The sequence below is a fragment of the Dromaius novaehollandiae genome, chromosome 5 (genome assembly GCF_036370855.1).
Source record: "Dromaius novaehollandiae isolate bDroNov1 chromosome 5, bDroNov1.hap1, whole genome shotgun sequence".
NCBI classification, from domain to species: domain Eukaryota; kingdom Metazoa; phylum Chordata; class Aves; order Casuariiformes; family Dromaiidae; genus Dromaius; species Dromaius novaehollandiae.
This window is the reverse complement of record NC_088102.1, coordinates 41,870,914-41,889,854: the sequence shown is the minus strand read 5'-3', so window position 1 is coordinate 41,889,854 and position 18,941 is coordinate 41,870,914. Positions and strand designations below refer to the sequence as shown.

At 40.1% G+C, this 18,941-nt stretch overlaps 2 protein-coding genes across 3 annotated transcripts in view; one reads left to right on the top strand and one right to left on the bottom strand.

Moving 5' to 3' along the window:
* Window positions 1–6,193, top strand: part of STARD9 (StAR related lipid transfer domain containing 9) — a 113,410-nt gene extending 107,217 nt beyond the window's left edge. The window contains exons 29-34 of the mRNA XM_026095738.2: window positions 378–520; window positions 1,230–1,294; window positions 1,383–1,588; window positions 2,005–2,084; window positions 2,443–2,601; window positions 3,466–6,193. Coding sequence (XP_025951523.2) covers window positions 378–520; window positions 1,230–1,294; window positions 1,383–1,588; window positions 2,005–2,084; window positions 2,443–2,601; window positions 3,466–3,567 — 755 coding nt within the window. The 3' untranslated portion in view covers window positions 3,568–6,193. The remainder of the gene's footprint in view (window positions 1–377; window positions 521–1,229; window positions 1,295–1,382; window positions 1,589–2,004; window positions 2,085–2,442; window positions 2,602–3,465) is intronic.
* A 1,352-nt stretch (window positions 6,194–7,545) lies between these two features.
* CDAN1 (codanin 1) overlaps window positions 7,546–18,941 on the bottom strand; it is a 32,622-nt gene continuing 21,226 nt past the window's right edge. Inside the window, exons 19-28 of one of the 2 annotated variants that reach the window (XM_064512579.1) lie at window positions 18,514–18,617; window positions 16,798–16,947; window positions 16,283–16,346; window positions 15,725–15,803; window positions 14,565–14,722; window positions 12,850–12,957; window positions 12,412–12,475; window positions 11,017–11,219; window positions 10,177–10,284; window positions 7,546–9,436 (exon numbers count right to left, since the gene is read on the bottom strand). In XM_064512579.1, coding sequence (XP_064368649.1) covers window positions 9,311–9,436; window positions 10,177–10,284; window positions 11,017–11,219; window positions 12,412–12,475; window positions 12,850–12,957; window positions 14,565–14,722; window positions 15,725–15,803; window positions 16,283–16,346; window positions 16,798–16,947; window positions 18,514–18,617 — 1,164 coding nt within the window. In that variant the 3' untranslated portion in view covers window positions 7,546–9,310. Of the gene's footprint in view, window positions 9,437–10,176; window positions 10,285–11,016; window positions 11,220–12,411; window positions 12,476–12,849; window positions 12,958–14,564; window positions 14,723–15,499; window positions 15,604–15,724; window positions 15,804–16,282; window positions 16,347–16,797; window positions 16,948–18,513; window positions 18,618–18,941 lie in introns of those variants that run through there. The other variant, XM_064512580.1, reaches the window with a different exon arrangement.

Sequence of the window (18,941 nt, the reverse complement as noted above, 5' to 3'; positions counted from 1 at the left end):
TGCAAATCCAAATTTAATTTGATTCTAGATATTCTGAGGATGTTCTATGATTATGGAACTTCAGAAAAATATTGTCAGCCAGTAGCCAGAGTTTAGTTAGCATTTGCTGAAAAATTAAATGGTGACTTGGTTCCTCGATGTTATTTTATTAGCTTATATTTGGTAACAACCTTAAAACTTGAGCTTAGATGTAGCTGCAGGGTAATTACCAATAGATGGATTGTCTAGACAAGAGCTATTATCAGTCCTTCATCAGGATCAGGTTGATTTGGTGCTCCAGTGGAAGGTTTAAGTCCATATCATTGTAGAATACTGTTTTTCTCCGGCACCACTTTAGTGCTGTTTTTTCTTTTTGATTTCCTTTCATGCCCCTGCAGAAGCCAGCAGAATTCAGCCACCTCTTACCTCCGGTAGCATCAGCTGTAGGTTCACTCACGGATTAACTATTTCAGTCAGCTCCTCTTCAACAAAAGGATACCAAGATTTATCTAAACATATCTTGGCTAACGCTACCACTGAGGTGAGTAAGTGAGCACAGTTTTTACTTACTCCTCTACCTCTCACTGGAAGGTGTAGCAAAACAGTGTGTGGGACAAGTTTTGTTCTTCTGCACTGGCACTCTTTATTTATTTTTCAGTTACAGAAGGCGACACTGAGCAATTTTAAATGGTAGGGGAAAGTGAGCCAGGCTATAGCAGTGGAGTTCAGAAGATACTGTTCCATGTCATCCAAAATGTTTAAAAGAAACTGGTGAAACTATGAATTGTTGCAGGAGAGGAGTGTTGGAGGTTTACTGATTCACTGAACGTAGTAGCCAGATTTTATCATTTTTAGCACTCAGTAGCACTCTCTGCTATTCTCATTCTTCCTACACCTGTCTATGGCAGGATGTGACAGCATGGTCAGAAGGAAAGCAGACAAACTTCACATTTCAGATCAGACAGATTCAGTTCACCAGCATTTGGAGAGGCATTTTTTTCCCCTGCCCTTTTTCCAAAATAGACAGTTTAAGCTTATATAAATCCTCCTTCAAGCAGCAAACGTGCAGGAAGTCAGTTTGGCTGTTACTACTCCCAAAGGATGACAAGCACTACAAAACTAAGTGTTTGTGGTAAAGCCAACTTACTGGTTTGGCTAGGAGATACTGTAGCAGTATGCAAAAGCTGAACACAATTTATAGTTTATGTAACTTTCTCTTACCTGTTGTTCCTTTGTCATTGTTTTCTAAGGTAATGGCAGCATGCTCTCATAACCTGAGGAATCTCTATATGTGCCAATCAGCAGCTGGTTGGAAGTAAGTGTATGGCAGGTACTTATAATGGGAGATCTTTTTATGTCCTTAAACCTCTCTTGTGCAAATTCCTTTCATTTGTCTTTAACAGATACCAATGTACTGAAAAAGAGGTGCTGATTTACTACAAAGTCTTCCCTTCAGCAACAAAGCATGGGTTTCTGGGAGCAGGAGTGATAGAAAGGTCTCTTCCAAGTGTGTGGGGACTAGTGAGAGATCCTAGCAAAAGGCACCTGTATGACAGAACTATCAACACAGCTCAAGTACACAAGAAGGTAACCAGCCATATTCAGCTGGGTGAGTATCAATACAAACGACTGGTCAACGTAATAAATCTGTACTTTCTCAGCTCAGACTGAAAAGACGGAAGAAGAAAAGATCAAAGACAGAAATTTAGACTCTTCTCATTTCATTTTTTCAGGCTTGAATATACAGAATTTTGTTTAATAGGGGAAGTTCTGTTTTGCAAAAAAACCCTCTTTGCAGAGTAAGGATAATCTTAAACAAAGCTATCTGCTGAAGTACAGTCAGAAGAATCCAGCTTAAGTGGTCTCTTGAGATGGTTGCATCTTAATGACAAGTTACTGTTATAGCTTATTAACTACATTATTCCCTTAGGCAGCTGCATCAAGAAATTAAGAAAAGTTTGTTTGTTTGTGTCAAGTCAAAGTTGTCAAAGCCTAATTCTCCTTTTTTTTTTTTTTTCTTCCCAGTATATTTAGTGACTGACACATCCCTGTGTTACCTAAAGCAACCCCGGGATTTCTGCTGCATTACTGTAGAAGCCAAAGAGGTAAAATGTTTTCTCTGAGGTATAGTGAAATAATTGTTTTAAAGTTATGGTTCAGGACAAAGCAGAAGAGGGAAAGGAAAGTTCATACTCATTTCCAGAAATGGCAGTACAACAGGAAGAAAAGCCATGCTGATATGACAAATGAAGTATGTAAAAAAATCTTTCAGAAATTACAACCATGGACCAAGCCAAGTTAAGTAGTAAAATAAATGTTACAGCATATTCTGGTTACAAGCAGGATTAGGCCAAAATATTTAATAAGTAATTTGAGAAATGTGCCTAGTGGCAAACAACAAAAACATAATTTTTGCCTACATTTTTTCCTGGAGTTGTCTTTTTTGCACATTCTCACATGCAGGAGAACTTGTCTGTCTTGGCAATTCAGTCCGTCTACGATGCATCAATGCCTCACCCTTGTAAAGAAGTAGTGAGAGGGGAGATTTTGCCAAGTGCCTGGATACTGGAACCTGATGTAGTGAATGGAAAAGATATCACCAGAGTCATTTACATGACACAGGTGAGATTTTGCAGTATGTCCAACCACTCTGACTGTTACAACTGTTCTGTAACAACTCTTTGCAAACAGCTTTTTGGTGAGCCAGTGAATGCTATACCCAATGGTAAAGACTGGAGAGTTTTGTTTGCATTGTCATGCTGCAGTAGACACAGGAAGACCAGCTCTGGTTCCATTCATTTTCAACATGCATGGAAATCCTTACTGTTAACTTTCTGAAACAAATGTTATTAATTCTTCACACTTAATAGATACAAAAGAGAAGTCAATTAGGATCCCAGTTAAGAATGACAAAATCCTGCATTCCACTTATTACAGACTCACTTGAAAAGCAGGTTGTCTCTAAGACAGTAGTACCAACTACCTAAAAATATCCACAAGAGAATACCATAACGTATAATATATTTAGTTCTCAGACAACTGCTCAAAATAAATTTAACTCCTTTAAATTTAGCTATATTAAGTATGTTTTTAGGATACAATTTTTTAATTAGTTTTAAAATAATTAGCATATGCATTTTACAATTCCATATGTATTTTATAATGCATTATAAGGAGTGTGTGCATATACACTTTCAGTAGCATTACACACATCTGGCCCATAAACTAGTAATATTTAATCCACTGAAAAGGAGTGTGGATCAAACTTGGGGAAAGTAACATCAAATATGCGAACCTTTGAAAGTCTAAGGAGCGTTGGGAAGAAAAAGATACAAACCACCACAGTAGTGATGACTCTCAGCTGTAAACCACTTTTGTGCTTACCATACACTTGCAACATCAGACCTGTTCCAGGCTGGAGACGTGTTTTGTTCAAAAACAGGTACAAACCCCCCCAAACATGTGCCTTTCTTCTAATTTCTACAGGTGGATCTTGGTGCCCCAGCTATTCCTGCAAGGCTCCTGAGTTCCATTGCTAAGCGACAGCCTTTGGTGATTGCTCGACTAGCACACTTTCTTTCTAGTTAGTATTTGCCACTAAATTGGATACTTACAGCAGACGGAAGTTTGGAGAGAGAGACAAGCATCTGGAAGTGTAAATGTAAATGTAAAATACTGGCTTATAAGACAGTCGCAATCAAGCCTCACTTGAGAAGCCCGATTGCTAACCTGGGAGTATACAAAACTATAACCAGAAGAAAGAACCATGTGTGTCAACCAGCGTGGCTTAAAAGAAAGCCAGCAAGTTTTATGGGGCACCTGTCCTTCCTGAGACAAGTGTGGAAAAGCTCTTAAGGAACAATAGGAAGGTATGCTGTCTCTGGAAAGAGGAGAGAGAAACTTACACTTATGCATGTAAGATGCTGGCTGTTGTAAAGTGATTACAAGCTTTCTGTTTCCAAGGTGCTTTAAAGATCAACTGTCTCTCTCTGAGATACTTTAGGCAGTGGTGAGAAAAAGGCAATGAAAGTGATGAAATACATTAAAAACTGGGAACAGTGAGTATACATGCAGCTTGAGACCTTTTGCAAGTTCTTCATTAAAGATGCAAAGTCACCTTCTAATGTTGAGACAAATAGCAAATGTAGAATTCTTAACAGTGTAGATAGCTTGCCAAATTACATGACTTCCTCTTGAAGGGAAGTTAAAACAGCATGAGATCCACTAGTCATTCTACACCCTGGACAGATTTTTCTCAGATAGTTGGCTGACTACCTGCAGGCATTATAATCAGATTATCACTACACTATGCAGCAACAGCAGAAAACACCATACCTCAGGACACACAGTTTTACTGCACTGCAGAATTAGGTGCTTTGAAATAAAGAAACCAAACTGACAGTTTTACACAGTGACACTTTGTCATTAATAGGGAGTAGTACTGAGTAATCAGCTTGTTTCTAGAACTTAAATCCTGCAAATAAAGGAGCTCAAGCACTTTTCCGTAATGGCTTTTTCATCACTCCTTTTACACTTCTACCCCAAAGCATTCAGAGTTGAAAAATCTAGCCTGGCATAGTCTTAGCACACTTTGTTCATAACACAAACAGCTGTCTCACTGCAGTGAAGGCAGAGTCTTCCCATTCAATTACCTCCTGGTAGTCCTGTTGAACTTTGTTCAACAATCCTGCTGTCAGGCTTTAAATGTTTGTTCAGTAAATTCCCTGGCTTGGTCACACATCCCTAAAATAAAACAAAAGCATAACCAACCCAAATATCTTAAGGAATTTAGTTCTTTGCACAACAGTAAAGAATCACTTCAGATATATTATCTAAGCAATAAAAGCTGCCACAATATTCTTTCTTCTGCTCGGAAAAGCCCACATTGTTCAAGAAGCTGTTGCACTTTAAACTTGTCAGGTGTGAAATATGTATTCAAGCATCCACCTTAGAGTCAACCTCTGCTGCTTTAACACAGTTACTTTCTGCAAGAGACACATTTTTCCCAATATACAGTGAAGTTAACTGCACTCCCATCTTTGAGTCAAGGGCCAAGTTTCACCTCTAGTGCATCTTTCTTTGCACATGTATAACTTTGGCTTTCAGCTTCTATGTTACTTCCTGTCATTAATGTATCGAGTTTTATAAGAAAAGGTAATAGTTATTTTAATTTGATATTTAAGAAAATAGCAGTTTTGAGGCATACCAGCCCAAAGGTGCCCCTCCCCACCAACTATACCAGATGGGATAATAAAACATTTTTACTTAAAAGTTTTCTTCCTTTTATGCTCAGATGGTCATGGTTATGGATGTTATCACCAACATATTACTGTTATCTTTTGGTAGGGACAAGCCTTTTCTTAAAAGCCTGCAAACAGTATGGTTCACTTCATCAAGTGTCATGTATCTCCCCCACAGCCCCTCAAGGAGAGCGGCAACATGTTACATAAAGTTTCCAACAATTGAGCAAAAAGACAATGCTGCCTTTTCTCAGATTCACAACCATCACAGAGTCCCCTTTTGGTGGGAAGGGAAAAAGGAGAAGTGAACAAGGCAGTACTTAAAAAGCCCTAGAAAAAAAAAAACAAGCAGAAATTGCAGCACAGTGTATTGGCACTGTCCCTAATGCTCCTTCCCTGCAGCTGGACACAGATTTCAGGAGGAGGTAAGGGATGCTTCAAACAATCCACAGAAGATTTGCTCAGTGCTTTAGTTTTTCCTTTTATTTTGGACATGGCACTAGTGATAAAGCAGTTCGTGTAGGAACAACATCTAGGGGGACGTGTGTTGGTCAACAATGCCAGTGCCTATGAAGGAGAATGTCTTATTGTACAGTGCATCAGATGTTTATTTTTATATATACATAAAATTGTTTTTTCAATGTTTACAAATTAAGTTATTTATATATGCTTGTTTTGAAGTGTTTTTATATGCTATCAAAGCTAATTTTTATTTTTTAATCAATATTGAATTAATGTAAACTTTTTTTTTAAACGCAATTTTCAATTGATACTAAAAAAAACCCTATTTAAATAAATGTTTTCTTTTGCAAATATAACATTTTATGGTACCTGTTAATGTATGGCATTGGTTTGTTTGGAAGGGAGAAATAAAAAAAGCTAGCAGATACCTAATTTGTTAATCTAGAACGGGCAAAACACAACTTCCTGTAAATTATTGCTGCGCAGTAGGTGATCAAACCAATTGTACTGTACCACCTATTGTTGCATCTCTGCTCTTAATCAAGATTGCTATTTTCATATCTACAATAAATGGTATTTTCTACACAAGAAAAAAATGCCCCAGGGTATATTGTGCTGCAGCTAAGCTACTTACCAGTGGAACTATGCTTACACAGGGGGAGGTGTTTTTTCTATTCAGTGTGAACATTTATTCTGGATTAAGAAATAAAGGCATAGTTTGTCATAAAAGATGGAGGCCTTCTACCTACCCACCGAGGAATGTGCACGGAAAATGAATTTGTGGAGCAAATGTCAAGATAGATAGTCACTGCTCTAATTTGGTTTTTGTGCCTCAGTGCCTTGTGCAAGCAAAGGCACTGCATTTTATGGTTAAGCATCTTCCTGTATTCAGTCACGCAACTGCTGAGTATCTGAATATCCAGAAGGAAGTTAATGCAATGCCACTTTTCATCATTTTCTTTTGGGAGTTGTGAGTTTGCAGTAGCAAAGAAAAACTGCCACCAGGCAGGCCACACACTCTGACCTAGCCTGCTGCGAATGCTCTCCTCCCTGCAGTTTTCAAATGCCCCTTCCATTACTGCCCCATTACTAGAGGCAACATTAAGCGAACAGGTATGATGCTTAAAGCCCTGACACAGAGAAGTCTGCCAGCCCAGTGGGACACCAGAGTCATGGATCCTCATGAGAATGGTCTCATTACTGAGTATACAAAAAAAATAGTGCCATATGATTGTTTCTAAGGTTTAGCTGTGAAGTCAGGTGTCAGCAATCAAGAACAACTATCACAGCAGGCCCAGAAACTAGACTAACCACATCAAGACAGGAAAAGATAGAAAAGGGGTTTCTTACCTGCTGGTTCCCATTGAAGAACCGACTTCTGCCCAGCTGGGCACAATTATGCTGTTCCTCTCTGGTAGTAGTAAACTGTTTCTAGGGCTTGGCCACCTTTTAAATAACAGTTTCCAAGCGCTGTATTGGAAAAGGATAATACAAGTGTGTTGCATTTGTAAGATGGCTATGGCCATGGTATCTATGTAGCCAGTTTTAGAATACCTGAATAAAATCAGTTCCAGAGAAGAAAGCACCTTTTACCACTATGGGTCTCAGCTTCCCTTTCCTTTCCTTCCTCCACTTACACAACAAAAATAATGTTCTCTTTCATTATAAGCAAAAAAGAGAAGCAGCAGGCAGAACAGGAGATTATGATACTTTTTCTGCCCCATGCTTTGTGTCAAAAAAAAAAAAAAAAAAGAAAAGAAAAGAAAAAAACAAAACAAAACCCAACAACAACAAAACCCCCACCCTTCTGTTCTGTGCATTATTACGAAACTGTTACACATCAACAGCTTGGACACAAAACAGGTCATTTAATTATGTTTATTATGACAAATAACAACTTCAAGTGAGACCTGCAGCCAAAAAATACTAAAAAAAAAAAAAAAAAATCACATAATAGCCTCAGGGAGCAGGTATGGAATGAGCAGGATACTTGCTATTTCAGTTTATATTACCATGTCCTTGCTGCATATGCGGCATGTCTACTTTTAGGTACCTTCTACTTCATTCACACCAGAAAACCCCTCAAATAAGGCATGAAGATGGTGCATTATTACAGATCTTTCAATACAGTGCTTAGTAACCAAACCATTAAATTCTCAGTACAGTTCAAAACAGCCATGTTCCTCTGTGGTCTCTTGCTCTCTCTGTATCATCTAGATTTTAACAGAATTCAGAATTATACCTAATTAGTTCTGGGGTCTTTTTTTAGTTTTGTTTGTTGGTGTTAAAAAGAAAGGAGGAAAAGAAAAAAAAAAAGAAAGGCCACTGACTGAGATATTACCTTTATCTGCCTCATACAAGAAAGAGGTGATCTAATTAGCAACATTAAAAAGCCCTGGGTTCACCTTGTCTAGATGTTCCTCTTACATAACATAGTATTTGCTTTCAGAAAAGCCCGAGCTAATAGGATGCGCCTGGACAAAACGAAAATAAAATCCTTATTGCTACAGGAAAGAACATGAGACATCTAATAAGCAACTAATCATATTTCGCTAGCTACCGATAGCCCCCATAACAAAGCCCATTTTATGGAGATACTTGGGGGTAATAGGAAGGTCACACTGTTGGCGATAGTCTATCCAAAGGGGCAGAAAATGCCGACTGTCCTCCATGAAATGGATTTCTTTCAAACCAGCTCTCCAGATGATGTCATGTAATGCTTTTTTCACTACTTTTTTCCTGTCTGTTCTTCCAGCCTGTAGTTTTTCTTGCTGGAGCATTTCCCATCTGAAAAACCCAAACTCAAGGCAAGAAAGATTATAAAAAACAGTGAATGGCTAGATGCCATTTATGCTCACATACTATAAAAACATTTCTTAAAAATACTGTCAATCTGTCTTAGTAAAAAATATACATAGCTATTTTCTCCCTTATTTCCATTAAAAACCCCAGGAAATTACAAGTTATGCTTCCATCAAGAGATGGAAAGGAAAGGGCAGGAGAAAAAAAAACAAAAAACAAAAAACCACACCTTAAACACACAAATCCTTTAAGAATAATACCATCAGTGTTCTGGTGTACATATTTAATATGGTTTCACTTTTAAAATGAGTCTTAAAAATTAAAATCAAACCTTCAAAACTGAGCTTACAGTGAAAAATAAATATAGGCTCATCTCCACGTCATACAGGTTCACCGTTTCCCTCCCCTGAGAGTACAGTCTTTTTTAAAAGAGAGCATGAGAAGTCACATTAATTTAATGACAGCCACAAGGAAACCATCTCTCTTGATCACAAAGTAACTTTTATCCACCTGAAGTGATTCCTGGGTCTGGTCACAGCTTGTTTCTGTACAAATATGAAAGGTATTTATGAGTCTAAAAATCAGCTGCTGCAAGCCATGATCAAGGTGCTTAAAGGACTTTTGACTTGGAGATCCATTTGCAGATGTAAATCCTTCAGAATAGTCACCATTGCCAAATGTCCATCAATAGAAAGACCAGTGCAGTGTTTGTACAGTGACCTCTTATATGCAGTATTCTCCCAGCAAGGAGCCCGCAATGCATTCAGCAATACTAAAACTCCATTTGCATTTTCATTAGTTATTTATATCCACAGAGTCCATCCCCACTAGCTTTGTGCTGTCACAGTACCTAGAGATTGTCTTGCCAGTTCACAGGGGTTAGTCCTGGGCTCTTCCAGATGATATTCTGATATAAATACTCTAGACAGCATTTCCAGGTCTTTTAAGAAATCCTGTGACAGATACAAACCAGAGAGCCCATATTAACAGATGTCAACCGAGAGGATTAATTATTTTACTAGAAAAGACTTTACAAGGTTAAACTTGTTGATAGTCTTCCAGTGCAGAAACTAAATGAGCTACAACATTAACTGTAAAGATGAATGACTGTAGGTCTACATATTCAGCCGTACCTCCAATCCCCAGACCCTTCTCGGAAAAGATCACTGTTACAGCTTAAATGATTAAACACCTCCAGCATGCAAGCATTCACCATACTCAAAGTACCAGCCATTATTTAGCAAGGGACCTGGGCAGTTTCCTGCGTTTCAGCTGCTGGCTAGAATACTCTGACTCATCTCAACATTCTGGTGGTGGGAGGAAAAGAGGTTGAAAGGCAAGTCCAGTCAGTTGAACCCTTTCTCAGCATGTCATTCTCAGCCGGAGCACAGCAAACACATCCAGGGTGGAAGAAGTGTTGGTAAGGGAGCCAGCTAGTCTCCAAACTGTTTTGCAGTTTCTTTGGAAAAGTTTCCAATGGGTGGGAAGTGCTGGGAGTTGCATAAGTACAGATTCAGCCCAGATACTGGTAACAGTAACAAATTTGCCAGATGCCAGTCCTTCTGCTGCATTAAGCAGTAACTACAGATAGGGATAGTATAGGCCTCATCTACTTCAAAGTGCTATGAGGATTTACCGATCTGTATTTTTACTTTTTATTTCACTTAGTGCTCACACACACATTATTACTTACTGAAGGCCAAGGGAGCTCTTCAAGGCTATGCAAGCAACTCTCTATTTCACTAATTCCCATTAGATCATGTTCTACAAGACCATGAAGCATGAAAAGGAACAAATCCCACTGCAGAAGAGAAAAAAATATCAACATCAAGAATGGATTTTGTGTTCACTTCTGCTTTATCCCTATACAGTTCATGTTTTGCCTTCTTGGATCACAATATGGGGAAAGGAGTGAAAGAAAAAAGCACATTCCTTCTCTGGTTTTGGCAATAGAGCACAAAGACCAACATCCAAAAATGAATGAATGAAATGCCTTGAGTTCATACTTTGCATCCTATCATAAAGTCACAATTTCTAGTTCTCAGTTCCAAAACATGCTAAGTATTTTGTTCCTATATGTTCCAGAACAGCTTGAAAAATTCTTTTCTTACTTTCCAAAATAAGCTGCTTTTAGCCTGCAACCAAACAGGGTCCTAGGCCAGATTTTCAGCTTCAAAGATCTTCTAAGAGAACACACCTATCCATGCAAAAATGAAAGCTGATAAAAGACACACGACTGCAACCAAATGCAGAACATGTACAGTCCCAAAATCTCCCAGGCCAAAGGGGCTATTTTGCCAGTTGCTCCTACATTACACTATGCCTTCTTGACAGCTCCCAGATAGGTCTAAATGCTAACAAGTACGTGGTCCTCTTATTCTATCCCTGCAGAAACAATGCCAACAGTAGACCAAATCCTGCTTATTCACACAGGGAGTCAGTCAACGCTGAAGTTGAGAGAACTCATTTAAATGAGTATTTCAGACCAGAGTAGTAGATAAGTGGCAGCTCTGCAGAGTTGAGAAAGCCCTACCTCTCGCTGTTTGACTTCTGCAGCATAAGCAACATTCTTCCTGCTGAACATCAGCTGCACAGGTACAGGCGTCCCAAAGTCCTCCTTCCAGACACAAAGCAGCAGTTTTAGAAGGCCATACGTGGGATTATTCTTTACTTGTAGCCTCTCAGAGCTCTTCTCTGGGGGCTTGAGCCCCAGACGCAGAGGAACATGATCTGAAACTATAAGAAAGAGAAAAAAGATGAACTTCTGCAGCTATACCTTTTCTTTATACAGTTATCATCTTGGCCCAACAGCACATTTTACATAGCTGGTAACTGAACAATCACCAAAGTAAAACATGCTCAGTGAGGGTAAACCAGTGACCTAAGGAGACTAGAACTTAGAATCAAGCAAAATTATGAGCTCTGAAACTACACCATAAAATATTACACAAGAAGAGATCTACACTGCTGTGAAATAAAGAATCCCATTCAGCTGGCATGCAAGTCTTGAAAGAAGAGTGACTGAATAAGAACAGAAATAGTCAGTCTAATGTTTAACAGAAGAGGACCTAACTGTTACTCCCAGAGGAAAGAGCGTAACAGAGTAAAACAACATTTAAATCTATGAACAGATTATAGTTTTTACTATACATAGACTTGCATAAGTTTATACAAGTGAAAGTAAAAGTGAACAGTATAGCGTTTTCTTTAACTGCAGTTAAACATACACATAGGGAAGATATCAAATCTTCCTTGGAATAGTCTAATGGAAAGGCAGATTGCTGTCCCCCAGAATGAAGTTTCACAATATTTACATATGGATTGCTTTCTGAAAGAGTCAACCATGTGAAGACTCCTCAAGAAGGTTCTAAAAATAGCAAATGTAAAGGTTGTCCATGGAGAAAACATCTGCATCCAGATCATTAGCTCATGCTGAAAAAAATATTCCATTTTACAGGCTGAACAAGAGAAAAAGGGAAAAATAAGACCAAAACCCATGTTTAATTCCATAACACGCTTGGTTTCTCCTATACTGACTGATCTTGCCCAGAAGTCACAATGCACAGAAAACAAGTTACTTCCATTCTCTCTCTTAGGAAAAAAACAAACAAACATTCAGCAGCAATCTTTCAGAGGCATAAATGCTAGAAAGTTTATTGCATATTTGTATGAAGGTATCAATAAATGAAAAACAACAGAAATGCAAATGAGAACACCAGATCTGAAGGATGTTTAGTCACAGTATAATGCTGTTTTGCAGAAGGTGGACAGGAAAAAGAGCAACCATCCAAACTGGCAGAAAAAAACCCACAGACTCAACGGCACCAGAAAGAAGCAAGATCTAAAGAGTAAAAGCTCTCACCCCATGGAGTTAAGAGACCAGTAATAACACTTTTTAATCTTAAATTCCATATCGTGATTGACTTACCCAGCAAAGAAGCCAACTCAACTGTGCACTTTGCCAGCTGCTGTTCTGATGTGGGACACATAAACTGGAAAACATAAAAATGTTATATCTTTGTCCCCATACAGCAGGCTGGACAAAATAGGTTTCACAAAGGATAAAAATAGCGGAGAAGAGCGAGCAATTCACAGCAAGAAGCACAGAGCTGTGATCTGACAGCCATTAAAGAATCAAAGCCAAGAAGAGATTCTGCATGAAAAGAGAGTCCACAATGGCTAATTTAAGTTACAAGCAGATCTACAGAGTCTAAAAAATACAGTGCAACTTTGTTACATTTGAGTTCAGATGAAAAACATCTCCACCGAATTCAACTCTGAGGCAAGGCAAACTCCAGAGGAGTTTAGAGGTATGAAGATGGCTCAGAGTGCTCTGAAGGTTTTTTGTTTTTTTTTTTACTTCTACCTTTCTGCACCGAAGCGTCTGACTCAGTCTTCCAAGCAAGCACTCCAGCCAGACATAGTCAATCACTTCGCCTTCATCCCGTGGGCCCACAGCAATGCAGAGCACATCCTTGATGAAAAAGACAATAGTGACTCACCTATTAATACTCAGCACTTCCATAAACAGATCTTTGAAACCTATGACCAAGGAGTTTACACATAGCCCTCAAGTCCTCACCAAAAAAAGTGGACCATTTCAGTTAGTCTTCTCCTCACTTCAGAGATAGGAGCACTGAGAGATCAAAGATGAATTTTTGCAAAACATTACTTAGGTCTGGTTTTCCCCCATAGTTCCCACTGATGTGATAAAGTCAAAGTCAGTGAGGGCAACCAGTTCTCCCCTCTTTCACACCTTTAAGAGTAAGCACCCAGCTTTGAAAGCTCTACATAAATTTGCCAAAGTAGCAAGCAAGTTCAGGTAGAACTGCTACAGAAATCTAGATGACTATTGACAAGATAGCTTCAGCCGAGTATGAAGAGCATTAATACAGTTACGGTATAAATACTGGTTTAGCCAGTTCTACATGTGGCAGCACCCTTCATGACCAGCGATTTACCAGCTAATATCAGAAACCCAGGATGGAAATCAAAAAAAGAAGAAACCATTTTAAAAGTTGCATTCCAAAAGATACCCTGTCAAAACATCTTCCAAAAGGCAACAGTTTACAGAAAAAGCCCTAATTTCATCCCATATCTTATCCTAACTTTTATTTTTGCTCAAACAGGAAAGCATTAAAGGATATTTGTACTCTTTCTTATAAAACTGCTGGAAATCTGATTACAGTGATATCCAGAATCATTGTTCAGACAGACAAGACCAGGCAAAAAATAGGTAGAACAAGTAGTGGGGGGGGGGGGGGGGGGGGGAAATCACACAAGGTTTTTAGAATTCTATTTCTTTTCTCAAGGGTTCCTAACACAGGTTATATAATTGTATGATTTTTACAAGAACAGTGACCTTTTAAAACCGTAAAGACCAAAATGTAATTTGAACTAGCCTGAATAGAAAACTGCTTGAACCTAAGGCTGAAATAAGTCACCTTCACCATCACCTTCTTTTCAAGTAATTCAGATCCTCCCCAGTTATACCTGAATGAAAGGGCAGATGCAGACTGGCAAATTTTTTTCAACAGATTTATACAGATACATCCGACATTGAATTCAGCACAGAATCCCTCTGATGTGTAAGATGAGACAATCTAACAAGCTCTGCAAAGCTGAAAGAACCAACACGAAATACTTATTCTAACCAGAGACCAGGACACATGGACAAAAAGCTCTCCATAAAAACAAGCAGGTCCATGGAAAAGGAGCCATTTTGATATGCCAACTCCTCAGTATACAGTTGCACGTAACGCTCACAACGCTGTTGTTTCTATGCTACATCAAATGGCCATTGCCATGCCACTGAGATTCTGTATTTGAGATGGCACTTCTGACCAGAGAGCACTGATCTACACACAGTCGGGAAAGGAGGGGATGAAATACAAGAGGCCTTTCCATCCCACTTCCCACACACTCCTCATAGCCAGTTCCTTAGGATCAGAATGCCACCCCTCCCCACCCTTAAAGAGAAGGGGAAAAAAAACCAAAAAAACCCCACACAATCCACACACAAAAAGAGGTGAAATATAAGAAGGGAGTTAGGACAAGCCAGGAAGTGAGCACACACTGTACCTTTATCTCATTGATGATCTGGGAGGGAAATGGGGCATGGTGTTGACAGCCTGGGGGACAGTCCCTTCTCAACTCCAGAGCATCCTCGCTGGGGAGGGGAAGTCCTGGCATTTTTAGCATTCTGTTGAAGGTTGCCTTCACTTCTCTTTTGATCAGTGCTACAGAGAACAGGGAACAAGTCCTGTTTACCTCAACTCTTCTCTCCAGTGAGGCAGATAACTGTTTCCACACACTACCCCTGTAAGCCTTCCATGCTCAGGGCTGTTACAAATGAGGAAAGGACAGTTCATGCTTTCAAATCCTCCTCACTCTGGGCTCCCATGCTGCTTTACGGACAGAGGCACTGGCAGGGAGAGAGAGTTAATCAACAGATCTAAAGGGAGGCACAGGTTACCACTGATTACTCACTCATCTCTATTGCTCCATCAAAAGCATTGAGAGAGTTTAACAAACATGAAGTAGCTAAGCCAGGAAGCAATGCCAAATTAGAAAGCCGAACTAGCATGATCATACCAGTTCAACTACTAGGCCCATGAAAGTTGTGTGTTTTGTACCAAAATAAGTTTTGACCACATCTGAAAGACTAAACTCCTGCTGTTGCAAAGGGTGCTAGATATTTCTCCCCTGATTCCTGGCATGACCTCCTGAAACCTTGAAAGATTCTGAAGAGTTGCCAGAGCACTATTACAGACTAAAGTGACTATAGCTGTCTTCAGCTTGCAGAAAACATATCCAGTCCAAGAGACATTTGATTTACAGAAGTTCCCAGAAGCACTGTGTACATGTGGACCATAAGGTGGCTTGAGAGAGTAGCTGTCCATATCATACATTCGCAGTGCTAAGACAGCTTCAGCTTGGGTGATATTTTCAGAAGACACCTTCCATAGCATTCATCCTCACCATCTTAACAGCCTCCATAACTAAAAACCACTTACATGGGCAAAGTCTGAAAAATCCCTGAAGAAGGAAGGTTCTTGGAGCTAGAAATCATTCCTCTTATTCCTAAAGAAGGAGGAACAGAGCAACTGCATGCTTCCCACTAAAAGAAAAATGAGTATGACCAAGTGCTTCGTGACACTGGAATGAACTTCTATGCCTTGATCTCAGATAAAAGTACTATATTCACATTAGAAACCCCAGTGAGGGGTAAGGAGACGCACCTGCAATGTTGGCAGAAAGCCACCCACAGGCCTTCTCAGTAGCCAGTTCCACTGCAATGTCTTCTGCACTATTCAAAACCTTTATGGGCAGGATAACAAGCAATAGTAGATTTACTATCAATCACATCACTAGTCAGTGAAAAATCAAAAGAAACTCTGGCAGGAAAAGGTTTAATCCGGGACACCACCACCATTGTGGGAACTGACATTCTGAGCAATAGGACAGGCCCTTTTTGATTTCCAATACAAACCCCGTGAATTATTATAGAAGTTGATGGTAAAAAGAGAAGCATTATCCTTGCAACACAAATATAACTTGTCTACCACTCTAGTCTCAACAGATTTAGGAGTTTGCTATTGGCTAGAGAATCACTTTAACCAGAATATCCAGAGCCTAGAGGTGGTGACTCTTCTCTTTTAGCTAATAGTCTTTACATCTGGGCCTCAATAGATTCCATTGCCCTAAACTATTAAGGGAAAAGCAAAGCAGCAATGGAAATACAGTAATGATCTGTACTCAAAGTCAAGTCTTTAATGAATTTTAATAAAAATACATACTGCTGCAGATGTCTCTTCTGGCAATAACACTCTTACCGCCTCAGGCCCTTTCTTTCTGCAAAATCTGCAAGAAAAAAAAAACATGCCACAGTGTTAGTCAAAGTTCTTGGACAACAGTCAGAAGCTCATTATCACAGGAACTTTCACATACTCTTACAGTCAAAACTGCTTGGAAGACTTCAGTGAAAAAATCAGATAAAGAGAACCACATAAGGAAAGACAAATTACAAGCCACCAAGCTGCAATACTCAGTTTTCCAAAGAGGGGAAATACAGTAACTGCAGTGGATGTCAGTTTGGAGCTGGATGCAGAGGGACACACAGCACTTTTATTCCTTCCTACAAATACGACATTAACTGGCTGGAGGCACAGCAGACAGTCACCCTAAGAAGAGCAGAGGTCAGGGTTTATAATTACCAGAACCCAGGCATGACAGGCTAAGCCAAATTAGGCTTATAGATTCCGCAATAAAAAGAGAAGGGAAGGCACAAGTTTAAATAGCTTTTCCTCCTTACTCTCTGCCTCTGATGAGTGCCTGGGCCCCTTCCTCATACAGATGAGTGCACACCTCTTCCAGCAGCTTGTCATGATGAGCATCCTCCTCCTTCACTTTATCCTGCAACATGACTTCAGCCCTTTGAACCAACTCGGCTACCAGCGTTGCCCTGGAAAAAATCCAGCAGACTGAAATCAAAACAGGAAAAAAAAGCACAATAACTGTTACCAGACGTTCCCCCTATTCCAGGAGGATACCCATTTCTCTCTCAGGTGCAAATGCAACAAGCCACTCTGCTGAAAAGGAATTAACCACACAGTGTTCAGTACTATACGATCTCCTTGCTCTTTTCAGTAAGGAGAAATAAACAGCAATGGATGCATCACTTCAGTGGTAAAACTCAGAGTTAAAAGACTAAGTTTTAATATACATAGTTACAGGTATCTTTGCTGACAGCAATACCCTTACACTCTCAATGGATAGTGGTCAAAAGTTAGAAGATGTCAACAGCAGCCCACTACAATTGGTGTTCCTCACAGGCCAATACTGTTTAACGTCTTGAACAAGCCTGACAATGGGACATAGCAAACCCTCAGCATAGGCCCCTGCTGGAAGGCAGGGCAGCCATTCAGAAGGACCTTGACAAGCTGGAGAAACAGACTGACAGGATCCTCAGAAGTTCAGTAAAAAGAAATGTAAAGCTTTGCATCTGGGATGGCATAATCCCATGCACCAGTACAGCCTAGGATCTACTGGCTAGGTAGCAGCCTTACAGAGAAGGACCTGGGGTTCCTGGCAGGCAAGTTGAACAAGTGAGCATGCAAAGCAGGCCATCCTCATATTGGGCTGCATTAGCAACAGTGCAGCCAGCAGGACGAGGGAAGTTACCGCTTCCCCTCAGCACTGGTGAGGCTCCATCTGGAATACTGTGTGCAGTTTGGGGCCCTCAGTACAAGAAAGCCATTGACGACTGGAGTGAATCCAGCAGAATGCCACTAAGATGGTTGGGATGCTGGAGCATGTGACATAGGAGGACAGGCTTAGGGAGCCAGACTCATTTAGCCTGGAGAAGAGAAGGTGGGGAGGGCAGCAGGGGGCAGGGGGGGAGACAGGAAGAGGGAGTAGAAAAAGTTACAGAGCAAGACTCCTCAAGAAACCGCACAGCAAAAGGATGAGAGGCAACAGGCATAAGCCAGGCAAGGAAAATTCTGATAGTATATAAGAAAACGTTTTTCAAAGAGTGGGGAAATTAAGCATTGCAACAGAGTGCCATGGTTGAATCCCCATCTTTGGGGACTTTCACAACTCAACCGGACGAAGCCCTGAGCAACCTGACCTAACTTTGAAGCTGGTCCTGCTTTCAGCAGGAGGCTGGACCAGATGACCTCCAGAGGTCCTTTCTGACCTAAGTTTTCCTACGATCAGCAAGAACATTCTGAAAGTGATATTCAGTCTCAAAATGCTCCACTACATTCACATTCCAAGACTCCCACAGCCATATAATCCTCATCTTTGCATCACTCCTCAAAATTCCCCTCTGTGATACAAAATCAGATGTTGCTTGATCCCATTGTCATAGCCTTACAGCTCTGCTGTACAGTACACTAAGGGAAGTTTTCTCCCCCTCCCCGAAATCTTCCCCTCCATACACAGAATTTTAAAGGATCATCTGATCATCTTCCCTCAGTACTGCAGAGTTATTTCTTAAGTCACAGAACAGATCGCCAGCACTTACTTGATGTGCTTAACGCAGTTGGATCCCACCCTCTCTGCCACAAATTCAACTGTTCTCCGCAAGGAGGGGGGCTGGTTGTGGAAGAAGGCCTGTTCCAACTCTGCCTGTTCAAGAGAAATGAAGTGCTACAATTTGATTAGAGCACTCCACCCAGATCCTCCTCTCCTCATCACAGGAACAGACAAAACTAGGATATGAACCGTGTTAAAGAGCACAATTTGTCTATACCAGAACATTCTGCCCTTGTAGCATCTGGAACCCTGTAAAGTATTTGCTTCCTATTTCCTTCTAACCATTTAATCCAGAGCTTATTATCAGCTTTTACAAAACTAAGAGAGCCAATGACCAGTAAAGAGAAGAATGGGAGAGTTCTGACAGCACCTGCTCACAGCAAGTTATCATATGGGGTTTGCTTTGGAAAGAAAGCA